Here is a 14,338-nt window from a genome sequence, read left to right on the forward strand (position 1 = left end):
GGAAAATAAAGATTTCAGAACCCAAAAGCTGCGAATAATAAGCAGATGCTCCTATTTTAATTTCGATAATGTGTTGGTTTATTGCAGTTCATTTTGTCTTTAAACACATTTTTAATTTGCTCTGATATTAACAGCATTTATCTCACATGATGCATCAATATCTACTGCACTAACATTGATTTTTGACATAATTTTGGCAGTCAGTGTTTTTGAATTATGAAAGAAAATTAGAGATAGAACACAGAGCTTCAATTCATGAATTCTGACTTTAACGTATGATCCTTTACGTTAAAATTTAGATTTAACTTCCTGGGCTCAATATCTTACCTTCTGTAATGTCTGATCTGTTGTTTCTTTCACATTCTTCTTTGGAGTACTGTTCTTGACCCCATCATCTTCACCAAGTCTAAAGAGTAGTTCTGTCAGAGAATAAATAAAATATTGTGACACACATACTGCCACTAAAACAATACTCACACAGTTTAAGGAAATGTGTTCTTTAGTTTCCAATTATAAATAATCTGGTGTATTTTCTTGTCAAGCCTTTCGGTCAGTCTCTAAAGAGTGACCTTTTTTCAAAGTTTTATGTCACATAATTATGAATCTTTGTAGCATCACAGTGTGTTTTTTCCCCACAGTACAAGCTTTTCAAAGGTACAACAGATCTGCAGGTTAAAGATGCTGTACTTTTATTCCCATTTTCATTCTTTTATAGACTATTCCCTATATGCCTTAAAAGCAGAATTCATTGCCTTTTTATCTACACAGTCACTACCAGTTTTGTTCTCTAGGTCTTCTCCCCTGCCAGGAAGATCAGAGCGATTGGTGAACAAAGCAAACAGCAACAGAATTAGGATGAACTGAAACTTTAAACCCCCTTTTTGTTAAGTGAAAGATCATATGTTTTACAGGATAAAGCACACAAATCATTCTGTTGTAATGTTGTGAGTTCATAACAATTAGAAAACTACAAACTAGTAAATGTGAACTTGATTCTGTTTACCACTCCAATGGTCATGCTTCAATTACTAAAATTCCTCCCAAAATAAGGGCAAGTAAAAAAAAAAAATGTTCTTAAAGGAAGCACACCTATAAAATGGAAATGTCAGTAATATTATAAGGTAAATCAGAACAAAAAGTGTTTAGTTTCCATTTTTGGTTGATTTCATTGTTATTAAAAAAAAAGAACAGTAATTATTGGAATGACTTCTTTAGGAAAGGTAGAAAATTATGTTGAGAAACAGGAAAACCTGACTGTAGAAATGCCAGTCAAGTGTTTAGGAATTTTTTTTCCTACACTAACTGAAAGAATTACTCTTAGGGGAAAAAATATCTGTGTTTGATTTGCTTTGGAAATATCATTTTAAACCAGAAGCAGACACTGCAGGTCAGTTAAAAACTTTTGATTTCTAAACAAAACAGGAGTAGAAGAAAACAGCATTACTCTCTGTAGATTAGCAATCCTCTTGATATAAACAGTGACTAATAAGTTTGTTAGAGTGAATTAGACCCTTCTTTTGTCTTTGGAACATGTCACAGCCAATTAAAACTACTGTATTCATGAAATAAATGGAGCACTATTCTAAAGATAATAAAAGCTGAAAAAGGTAAAACTATGCATCTGGGGAATATGTACCTTTACCTTGATATTAATCTGCTAGTTCCCATGTTATTTCCAAGTACAGTCCCCCAGCACAGTGGAACTGCATATATTTACAACATTCTTAAGTAACACATAAAGTTCATATGGAAATACTTTAAATCTTTTTCTAAATATTCACTCATTTGAATGTCTATAGTAGCTTTTATATCCATATTAACTGTATTCCACTAAAAATAAGGTGATTTTTCTAGTCAAATATACTGATCAAAGGACAAATTATGTTTATTACAAAGTTAGATATATTAAAATAAATATTGCACCAATAGCCACAAATAAGTATATTGTATCTACATACACAGAATCCACAATACTGCTGGAAGATTGTTGAAAGAATTATTTGCACAAATTAAGGAATATTATAGACGTCAGTAGCAACACAAATTAAAGAGAAGCTACAGGCTACGGAGGCATGGCCATTTCTAACAAGCAAAAAATAAATTTATTCCATCCCTGTGTTGTTACATAATGGTTCACTGAAATTAGTGTGGCCATGAACATGGCTGGCTCCAGGTTTTTTGCTGCCCCAAGCAAAAATAAATAAATAATTAATTAAAAAGGGGGGGCCGGAGTGCCACTGCCAAAGCAAACAAACAAACAAAAAAGCCAGAGGGCCGCCCCTTCGAAAGTGCCGCTCCAAGCACATGCTTGGAATGTTGGTGCCTAGAGCTGGCCCTGGCCATGAAAGAAAACACTGCCTAGAGCTTGTCTGTCTGTCTGCCTGCTACTGCAGTCACTTTCATATCTGCCTACCTAGCACACATATGCTCATCTGTGGCAGATCCAAGTAAAACTCTTGAGTCAGGGACACTCAGAAGCCATAGAATCCAGTCTTCAATTATAAAGTGACAACTGTCATATGTGATAGCATAATTATGTCCCACTGAGAAAACAGAATGAACAAACACCTTTTGAACTGAATACTTCATTTTATTTAAAATCAGCACATCTGGTTTTGAGGTGATTGCAGGAATGGTAATACAACAGTAACAGCAATACAATTTCACCATTAGGAAGCAGATAGTCATCAGACGCATACTCATGCAGTAAACGAATTAGCAGTTTAAAAAGAAAGACAACGAGTGAAAAAAAGTGTCTTACAGATTTTAGTTTGGACAAATCAATGAAACGTCCAGGACTAATGCTCACCTTGCTAGTCAGCATGGGGCACTGGTGGGGTCAGGACCAGTGGAAATACCCTCAGGGATAAAGCAAAGGGAGAATAGCTGAGGGAGTGTTCCATGTGCCCCTCTCTACTCCTCCACACTTCATCTTTGGCAGGTCGGGACAATTGCTTCACTCTCCTCACCAACCTTCTTCTTACCAACCCCCTCCTCCTCATGCTGCATGGTGTGGAAAGACAGAAGGGGTGGGGGTGGAATGCTGCAGCTAGTTCCAGGCTCTACTGCTTCTCTTGTCTATTGCCACTGCCACTGGGCAGCAGAGATGGTGTGGGAGGCTGGGTTACTGCCTCCTGTCTGGTGGTGGTGGGGGGTGTACAGTTTGCTTCCCAGATGGGGTAGCCATTGTAGGCTCCCATTTCAGCCCCACCCTTATCCTAGTTACTGGATCTCCTATGTTGCTGGGGCTAGGCTGATAGGAAAAATCCCTTCTAGACCCCAAAACTGGCTATCTAGAAAACTGTCAAGTTGCTATGTGGTTTTTTTTTTCCCATCTTCCTGGCATCCAGGTTATCCAGGACTGGAGAGGAGGGAAAGGAAGGGGATGAGGGATTTACATTACAATTGTAAAATTGCACAACTAGCAACTTTGGTGGGCTCGGTAGTTTAGAAAGTGTGATTGAGGACCCTGTAACTAAGTGAATTGTTTGGAGGTTTACTCCTCAGCACAGATTGCGAAGTGGTGAATATGCTTCTATGTCCAGTGCAGCTTGCTGTTCCCCTCATCTTCTCTCTGCTGCCTCCAGTGAATAGGAGGAGAGGAGATCAGGAAACCTATATCCAGTCATGGTCACATCGCATGCCAAAGACTTTCGAATGGGCATGGCCTTCACACTTATGCTCAGGCTTACAGTACATCAAGGGCCATTGGTGCCTAACCTGCACTGGAACAACCCTGCCAGGTAACTTGGGTTAATTACTCTACTTAGAGAATAGTTATTAATGGAGTTTCAGTCTTTCTGCATTTAACCACATTATAGCATGTGTCTCTCACTGTCATAGTTTCAAGTCTCACTGTACCTTTAACTGTCCTCTGTGGTCTGCTCCAGAAATGCCCCTCAGGTCCTGGGCCTCCAGCCATCCCCTCTCTCTGGGAAGAGACCCACATCCCACTCCCTTCTGACTGGGGTTTTTAGGCTGCAGTCCCTTTGCATTTCCCTGTGATTATCCTGAGCATGTCTGACAAACATCCAGTGTCTACTCTTTAGTTTCTCTCCAAGAACAGTGTCAGTGATTTATTAGCAACCCAAACACCTCTGTCAAAGCAGAGTACATATATTTAAGGACAAAAGCATATAGAGAAAACATATACAACAATAAAAGATCTAGATGCATATTAAACATACCAGAAGTTGCTCATCAGTCCTCTGGGGACAATGGCAGAGTCAAGTCCTTCCAACCCATCAGTAGGGTTGGATCCAGCCTTGAACCAAAGGTCAGGTCCATTCCCTCCCTCACCCCAATAAAAGTCCCTCTCTCTGTTCAAGCTGGCCCTTTTATACCAAAAGCTCTTTCTTTGAATCCTTGGCTTCTGGTATTTGTTGGAGCCAATATCTGCAAACCACCACAGGGGCAGGTACTGCTCTGGAGTTGTGTACAATTCTAGGGATTGCAATAATCACCCGCACGGTTTTTAGTTCCTGGAGGAGCTGTAGTAACCCTCCCCCAGGAGGACACAATCCCTAGCTCAGAACGATACATGGAACATTCATAAATTGAGAACAATATAGTTCCCAAAGGTACTGCATGTGGTTGCATTATCTGTCACACTCATTATTTCCATGTCCACATCAAGCTAATTTTGAAGGGACACCACCTCTTAGTGTTTATTTGAGGCACATCAAAAAGCATATACTCATACATTTGAATCACCCTGTTCATGAATATTGCTAACATATGGTACAAGGTACATTTCATATTGATTTGACTAGGAAAGTGGAACATTAGTTTTCAAATAAGCGTATGTTTACACTGCAGTGTAAGCCTAAGGTTTGTGGGACTTGAGTCAGCTGACCCATTTTAAGGAACCCTTGGCTTGAGCGTCTAGATTGTATTTTCACCCTATATTAAGACTTTTCTAATCTGTGCTTGAACCTAGGGCGCTGGTATCCACACTGCAATGAATAATCTCTGAGCCCAAGTAACCATATCCCAGAGTCCTTAGCGCCCTCACATCCAGTAACATGGCCACTCTAGCCCTAGGACTGTGTTGCACTGTCAGAAAATTTTACTACCAACCCTGCATGTTACCAGGAAGCAGCTCACTTTGCAAAACGCTTGATCAATTCACTCTCCATTGCAAACCCAGGAGGCTCTCTGATAGCATGCTTGCAGATAGGTGATCAAAAGAGAAAATGTTAATGCTGATCTAATCTGCTGCCATTTGCAAAATTCCATTTTCAATAGAGTAGGTTACAGATAGTTGGGACACAGAGGATTAAGAAAGTTGTTCCTTGGAAATGTGGGATACAATTCCAGCTGAGTCCTAGGATCCGAGTCAAGCGTGGCTGTGTCTACACTGCAAAGCAAGCGGGGTTGGACCCCAAGCCCTGGCTTAACTCAAGCTCAGACTCTTCAGCCTGCAGGGTCCCGGGATCCTGGGTCTGAGCCCTGGGTTAGTGGAATTGCAGTGTAGATACAAAGGGGGTTAGGCTTGATCTTGGGCTCAACCTGGGTTTACGTTGCAGTGTAGACATACACTAAGAGACAATCTCTAGGGGAAAAAGTCTGTCTTTATTCTGAATGATAAACTGGCTTACATCTACAAAATTAAAAGGAGTATTATGAGAATACTTAAATAACTTAGTTTATTTACATTTAGTTTCCCTTACATAAAACACTGACAAAAATATTTCTTACTATAGATTTTATTTTTCTATTTTAAAAATATAGTTTTCTTCTACGTATTTTATGGAATCAATCCATGTGGCTTTCTTTCATTTACTTCTTGGTTATGCACAATCATCATAAATGAGGTGGAATAGTCCCGGAAATAGGAATTGTTAGCTAATTTATCTCAGTACGTGAAGGATAATGGGAAAGACTAGACAGGCTATAATCTACCTTCAAAGAAAATAGTTTTAAACTTCTCCTCCTAAAATGGTTTGCTTCTGGACTGCTAACTCCAGAATTAAAACTATTCTTCTGTCAGTGGTATTTGTTCTCCCTCACTTCTGCTGCTCTTTCTGCTAGTTTTTTTTCATAGAACTACTTCTGCTGAATGAACAGTTTAAACTAAGGCTATGTCTACACTGGCATTTTTGTTGCTATAACTTATGTCACTCAGGGATGTGATAAAAACATCCCTCTGAGCAACATCACTTACACCGAAAGAAGTGCTGGTGTGTATGGTGCCATGTCCACTGCCGCCACTCACTGGAGATGGCTAATTATGTCAATGGGAGAGTTCTCTTCTATTGGCATAGGGCAGCTACACAAGCGATCTTACAGCGGTACAGCTGTATTGATACAGCTGTGAAGTTGTAAGCCTGCTACTGTAGACATGGCCTAAGTGATTTATAAGTGAGATTTACTTTAGTACAAATGATGAACTTTAAAAACTAAAACATGTAATCTAATTTGTGTGTTTAATTACTGTGCAAAACTGTACACAGAACTGTTACACATCACCTTCTGTGATCCTAAACATGCTTTTATTGTGTTACTATCACTGTAGCACATGTGTGTAGGTGTAGGTATATAAATATATTTATTATTCTGAAGGTGCTGTCTGACTCCATAGTTAAAGCTGTGTTCATTTTTTCAGATAAACTGAAGGTTAGACCCCCATGGTGTGTGTGTGTGTGTAAAAGAACATAACATGCAATATTAAAAAATGATTATTATCATTATTTGCTTATTTTTCAATAATGTTATTTAAAAACCTTAATTTAAAATCTCCTACAGCTGTTATTTTAAATCTACTTCTGTTGAAAGTATGAACAGTTAAAATTGAGTTATTTCTGAGGGGACGCTGAGAAAAGCTAGACACCAGCCCCACACTTTAAAAAATGACTTAAGTCATTCAAATTACTGAATGACTGAATGGGTTCACCTCAAATTTTCTCAAAAGTGGTGAAATTTAGGTTGTGATTAATATCTATCTGTCATAGAAGCCAACCGGGGAAACATATGCAGCCAGATGCTAATACGTAACATTTTACCCAACAAAGTGTAATACATAGGGCCCTACCAAATTCACAGCCATGAAAAACATCATGGACAGTGAAATCTGGTTTCCCCCCGTGAAATCTAGTCTTTTGTGTGCTTTTACCCTATACCATACAGATTTCATGGAGGAGATCAGGATTCTCAAATTGGGGGCCCTGATCGAAAAGGGAGTTGCAAGGTTATTTTAGGGGAATTGGGATATTGCCACCCTCACCTCTCCATTGCCTTCAAAGCTTGGTGGTTGGAGAGCGGCAGCTGTTGGCCGAGCACCCAACCCTGGAGGCAGCGCCTGCCAGCAGCACTGCAGAAGTAAGGGTGACAATACTATATCATGCCACCTTTGCGTCTCTCTGCTGCCTTCAGAGTTGGGCGGCCAGAGTGTGGCGGCTGCTGACTAAGGACCCCGCTCTGCAGGCAGCAGTGCAGAAGTAAGGGTGATAATACCATATCATGCCATTCTTCTGTGCTGCTGCTGGGGGTGGCTCTGCCTTCAGAGCTGGGATCCCAGCCAGCAGCCACTGCTCTCCAGCTGCTCAACTCTGAAGGCAGCACCGCTGCCAGCAGCAGTACAGAAGTAAAGGTATCAGTACCACAACCCCCTCTACAATAACCTTGAGACCGCCCCCCAGCTCCTTTTTTGGGTTAGAACTCCTACAATTACAATACTGTGAAATTTCAGATTTAAATAGCTGAAATCATGACATTTATGATTTTTTAAATACCATGACTGTGAAATTGACCAAAATGGACCATGAATTTGGTAGGGCTGTAATATGTATAATATGTATACCTTTGTTCCCTGCTCCAGTGGAGCTTAGGAAACTCGACACCTACCTATGAGCTTGCCTCCTAAGGTACACAAAAAGAATGCTCTTATTTGCCCATCTTTCTGTGGCAGCAGAGCTCCTCTTCTGCGCACTTTAGGACGCATCCAGAAATTGCATTCCTGTCCTGCACACAGGAGGAGGTCTGTAACTGCAGGACTCCCACCTAAGTTTTCGATCTGCAAACTCCCTTCTTTTTTTAAAAGAAGAAAACAAGGAACAATTTGTAGTAGGGCATAGTCTGAGAATCTAGAAAGTTTAAACTTAAAAACAACTTCCCTCCACTGCCCCCTGCACCCCCCAAAAAAGAAACACTCACTCTCCCCAATCTGGGATTTCAGGGTTATGAATTTTTTTAAAAGATTCTTTTCCAAACAAAACACAAAACTGAAAAGCCCCATGTAGATGGATAATTCCCATATGTGGTTTAAACCCTAAAACACACACAAAAGACCCCCAAACAAACTCACCAACAAACAGAAGTATCTACAAGTATCTCTCAAGCCCTCTGTCCTAACTTCCAAACAATCATCTCATGGTTCTAAACTTTAACAAGGTTCATTTCTACACTTTACTAGACTTAGTTGCCTCTAATTTCTGCCTGTATGGCTGTGCCTCTTAGTCAATGCTGAAAATCTTTGTTGGGCTTTAACTAAAAACAATCATTGTCTGTCTTGACAAAAGCTTTCCAAGGATCATCAGCAGGGTAGGGAGACCCCCCTTCAATGGTCACTATAAATCTTGTACACTCCATCACACCATTAAAATTCAGTTAGCATAGGAAACTTTATAAACATCAAGTTTTCTATGGCTCCAAGCTACTAGGAGTTCAACCAGAAAACATTGTGCAAAACTGTCTATTACACCAGGTTCTCTCCTGTTCTGCACCTTCTAAAGTGTCCAGGAGGAGCACAAGAGAAGCAGCTCATCATTGTAGTGTGGATGAGTGAGTCATTTTTGAGACTGAACTGTAAACATTACCTTCACAAAGCTGTAATAAATTCATTCTGACACACTAATGAGACTTTTCACTTAAAATATATCCTGGGATTTAAGCCAGCTACTTATCTCTAGAAAAAAATATTAATATTTATAGTGTTCAGGTAAGCAACAACAATTGATAGGAAATGCAATTAAACTGAATACTCACACAACTCGACTGTGTTTAACCTTTTGTTTTCAATCACCTTAGACATGCAAGTGACCATTGTATTGGCGTAGTCTGAAATTTGTGTATAATTTTCTTTAAGGAGAGAGGAATATATATTTCATAAAATAAAGACGTTTTATTCTGTAAAGGTTTGGGGTTCTTTTAAGCATCCAAGTACTAAATACTTTAGAAGACTTTACAATTCCTGAGGTCTGAATTTTTTTAGAAAGTGACACCGTTATTGTTCAACAGTCAGCCAGCTCACTCCTAGCTGCTATCTGCCTTTCCATTCCTGGTTCTGTTTGAAGGTGGACTAAACTAGAAAAAACAAGGTGAGTGATTTTTAAATCAATATTTTAAATCCTTACATTATTTCCTCCAGTTCAATATGTGTTTTCAGGGTAGATAAAAATTGATGATTTTTAAAACTCTTTTTAAAAAAACAGATTTTTTATTTCAAAAAGATTTCTTTGATTTTGCTTAGTTTTCTTTTGAAAAATCAACCTGTTTAAAATGACATATGAATTTAATACAAAATTATTAAAGCCTAAATTTATTATAATCTTTTAAAACATTTAAATAGAAAGTAAATACACTGAATCCATGAGTCTCTCAAAAACTTGGAAGTAATGGCTGCTTTTCTGTATAATCATAAGCAAAAAGTTAATTATCCAGTAAGTAAGCAATATATCATTCATCATTTTCTAACATACTAAAAATGTAAAATAAATAACAATCTGAAAATATTAAGCTATATAATTGCTTAAATAAATGTATATAGTTATGGTGTAGCCTCCTAAGTAGCAAAATGATGTATCAAATCGAATGTAAAGGCTCTATTTAAATTATGTTGATTTACAACTAATGGTTATATCAACCAATGAGAATGCATCTTTCTTTAGAAAATAACTGAAATAGAAATGGAAAAGTTGATTAAAATCAATTATTTAATTCGAGCTTTCCACTTAGCAATTTAAATCGCCTTGATTTAAATCAGTCCTCCCTGTCTGTTTTGATGAAAATAGGAACTAGAAAGCAGGTGAGAATCCAGCCACTTGCCATTTTTAGCAGCTGGATGCTTTCACAGATTTTTTTGGAACTGCGTGCCTGGTTGTAAAACATACGCTTTTTAAAAAATGTTACTTTATTTTGTTTTACCAACCTGGCCAACATTTCTGCAAAAATAGAAATGGAAAGCAGCCAGCAGCAGACAAAAAGGAAAAATTAGGCTACTCACTAATACTGCAGTTCCCCAAAACGGGGCTTCTTCACATTGAGACCTGTGGGATATCCCCACTGGTTCTGCTGAGCTTCAGGAACCTTCTAGAAAAGCAGTGACTGTCCTACTAAAATGAGTGCTCTTGAACCTCACTGTAGTCCCTAGATATTTCAAGTAAAGCAGAGGGTGAAAGTAGGGGGATGAGGATAGGAACAGTGACGTGGCAAGGATACAGAAACAGAAGCAATCTTGTGGGAATCATTTTCATATATTTCCACCATTTTGGTTCCTGTCTAAATTAATTTGGTTATTGGGATGCCATAAACATTCTAAATCTTATATTGCAGATTTTATAACATTTGTATCTGGACACTGCACTGGTCATCTTGAATTCTCAGGATACAAAGTTTTGGAAAACTATTTCCTTTTAGAATGAATGATTACTAGTTTATGAATCATGTAGAGAACTAAAAAAGTGTAACTGTACATTTAAAAAAAGAACATATATGTGTCGGCAGAATTCCAAATCAGAAATTAAAAAAAATATTGAGAGAAAAGAAAACCCAAATAAAATATTTTCTTTCTAATCAAATATTATATAATTAGAATTTTTTTACCTTCTCTTTCTTGTTGCAGACACAGATTCAGTTCTTGTATTGTAGCCTTATCCATAGATCTACGTACTTTCATCTGATCTAATTCTTCTTCAAGATTCAATCTACAAAATAGCATAGGCAAATAAGAAGGTACAGAGAAACAGCCAAACACATCCTAATAAAAATATGAAACAAAATTAAATGAAGAACATATCAAAATAAATATTACTGGCAAGGGAACATATATGATTTAAATACAGATGCTTTTGTTTTAGAATGTAGATACTTTTGTCCTTGCTACTGTAAGTAGAAACTGATATAACACAATTGCCAGTAAATTCACAAAACTCAGATATAGATTTTGCAATTTTACGTACATTAGTGGTTTCAGCTCCTCCCTTCTAAGTATATACATTCATATGGGGATCACATTTTCATTTATGCTGAAACCCCTTTATGACACTTTGACAAAGGGGCATTAGCATAATGAAAATTTGGCCCATCTATCTATATAGGCACATATATGCACACATACAGGGTATGAAGAGGAGGTGAAGAATATTAGGAGGTTTTCAAAGGGGATTGCAGCAAATGGGCGTGGCGTGAAAGAGTTTCAGGGATTGACAAAATGCAAGTAAATGAATAAGAGAGGATTGAAGGGGATAGAGAAAGGCAGAGTTTCTGTTTGATAAATTTTAAAGTCCCTATCTAGCATAGGGTTTAGGCACATGTGCAGTCTCATTGAAACTAATGAGATTACTCGTGCTTAAAGTTAAGTACATTCCTAGATGCTTTCATCAGGTCCTACATGCTTAATTAGTGAAAGAAGGGAATGAAGTAGATGTAAAACTGTATTTCTATATAGTGTAAAAAGCATTCAGAAGATGTATTCACGGATCGCTCCCACACTGGCAAGGGAATGGTTTAGATGAAATAATAGGCCTTTTACAGTTCTACTGCCCATGATTATATTGTTCATATACTTACTCAGGGCCACAAGTGTTGGGAGGTACAAATCATATCTCTATTCAGTTGGCATAGAACAGATTTCTAAATGTTTAAATTATCTGAAGATACAGACTGTTGCTTAGCCTTATCTCCTGGAAAAGACTGAATAAATTCAATATTCCGATACTAGAATGTCACATTTTCAAACTTTTCTATTTTCGTAGTGATCAATTTTATGGTAATTGGCAGAAATAATAGAAAAAACAACTGATGGATAGTCTTTACATCTCTGGTATACAATACGCTCAGTATTGAATATCAGAAAATGAGGACGGCATGGAAGCAAATACAGTTAATGGTGTATCTTTTTACCATGACTGTTTGCAGACATATGTCTTTCCAACATCATTTATGAGGCCTTTAGTATACAGAGTAGATAGGAATCATTGACATGGGATGAACAAGACTTAAAATGAAGCAGCTCCCTTGGCCTCCATACCAATTGTTCCAAAACTATCTTGATAACTTAGTAGTAGAAAATTGCAATGTTTAACAATATTTCCCGACCTGAAGTCTATTTAAGAGCTGCACACAAATGCTTTTTAACATGCTTGCAAATGTAATATGCAGGCACAACTATACCCTGGTTATTCTCCTCCTCCTCCCTCTGTTAAAAATGCTAATAAATAGAGCTCTAAAGAAGTGTTCATATATTATTTTCCAAGGGTTCTCAATGCAGGATCTTCTGTCAAACTATCCCCCACTGGTCCCCTTTTCAAGGCTCCATGTCATAGCAACCGTACTCCAGTGAAGTCTGGATAGGATTCTCTTCAAAGCCCATCCACATTGATTCTAGATTGACCAAAGTGATTCTAGTGACACGAGGCACTTTGTCTCCCTTCATCCAGAGATGACTGTACTGCCCCTGCAATCCTTTCACTCCAGGAATCAAAAATAAGCTGTGGGATAATGCAGAATACTAATCTACTGTAACCAGAAAGAAAGGAAGGCAGCCTCAAAGCTTAGATATTGTGAATAAGAGATCCCAGTGTTATTTTGGAAGAGAAGCTAATACATGCTGTGGCTATCATAGACAAGTATAAACATAAAAATATTGGATTGTTTGATATATTTTCAATTAAGAAATCAAACCCTGGAATAGAGAACCATATTGGGTTTTGATACTATCTCAAAGGCAGTTGTGTGTGTGTGGAATTCTTCTGTTTCACTGAACAAGTGGTGAACAAACGGCAGGGTGTTTATAGACTCTCAAAAGATCCACAGCACTAACAGAAGCTGAGAGGCTGACCCTTTGAAGAGTCTACAATAGTGTGAAAGAAGTCTCTCTGAAGAATTTTTCTGCACTAATGCCACCTGATTGTAGCTTGAAATGTGGAAGAGCTCTCAACTCAACGTCAGCATATGCCTCCTTCAGCTTCCAGCCACTAGCATCAAAAAAATTGTCAAAGCTGAACATATTCCAAAAGAACTGTTGGTTTTGAATATGACACAAATTTTGGGCCCATTCTTATTGTGGCAATAAAATCATGGGTTCCACAACTTTAGGATCTTTCCACGAATTTTGCTATATTTCTGCAATATTCCACAAACTCTAAGCTTTAATTAAATGAAAACAAAAGACCAACCCAGTAATTTTCTAACTTTTCTCCTTTGATGACAATACCAATCTTCCTTCTAATGTCACAGCAGACTCTGAACAACTGAAGAAAAAAAGAGATGCCACTTTTACACTGTTGATCTTCAGTATCCCCTCACCTGTCAGTCAATGGGAGGAACTGCAGCTCAAGTTATATCCTTGTATGGCATCACTCTACAAGCAATCCTATCATATTGCAATAGACATTCAGAAACATGAGAACCTGATAGTATTAATATTAAAAAGGGCAAAAGAAAAATTACTTTAAAAATCTTTGAGGTAGTCTATTTTATACTTCATAAAATAGTAGTAGTAAAAGGGAATCTGGTTTTTGACTTTTCAGTTCAGCTTTAAGCATCTCATGACAATGTTAACTTGGTCATGTTGTACATATGTACTATTTTCCAGTGTTTTTTTCTACGTTTCTGTTTCAGTTGTTAAATATATGCCATGCCAGAAAATATACAGGATGCTCAATATTGCAGAGTTAACATTGCGCTAGGAACCCTAACTTCTCCCAGTTCCTACCCTTTTTATTTAAATTGCATAGCTTTAACACATTGCATTCAATATTCTTATTTATTATTTGATCTTGTGGTGGCACCCAAAGGTTTTTAACTATACCTGACCAAAGTGGAATTTGAAGGAAGAGAAGGTTACAGATGAAATCTGAGATACTATTACATGCAAAGGAAGGAGCATAAAAGAAGGCACAAAGGTGGCTGCTAAGAGGAGCATAGAAGTGATGCAAGGACATGAAACACAATGCAAAATGGATGGGGGGTTGAGCTGGTAAAAGAAAAGAGCAGATAAATAGGGAGGGAAGAGCTGTGAGATGTCCTGCAGGAGAGCACATGAAGTTTGAACTTGATATGGCAGAAGAGGTGGAGCCAGTGGAGGGCTTCAAAGAGCAGAGCGCCATAGAAGATCAGG

General features: G+C 38.0%; 1 protein-coding gene across 6 annotated transcripts in view; it reads right to left on the reverse strand.

Annotated features, from left to right (window-relative positions):
• CNTLN (centlein) overlaps positions 1-14,338 on the reverse strand; it is a 256,631-nt gene that overhangs the window by 90,489 nt on the left and 151,804 nt on the right. For all 6 annotated transcript variants that reach the window (XM_050944136.1, XM_050944137.1, XM_050944139.1 and 3 more), the window contains 2 exons: positions 10,822-10,922; positions 328-419 (listed from right to left, as the gene is read on the reverse strand). In XM_050944136.1, coding sequence (XP_050800093.1) covers positions 328-419; positions 10,822-10,922 — 193 coding nt within the window. The remainder of the gene's footprint in view (positions 1-327; positions 420-10,821; positions 10,923-14,338) is intronic.

Source organism: Gopherus flavomarginatus, chromosome 3, assembly GCF_025201925.1.
Source record: "Gopherus flavomarginatus isolate rGopFla2 chromosome 3, rGopFla2.mat.asm, whole genome shotgun sequence".
NCBI lineage: Eukaryota > Metazoa > Chordata > Testudines > Testudinidae > Gopherus > Gopherus flavomarginatus.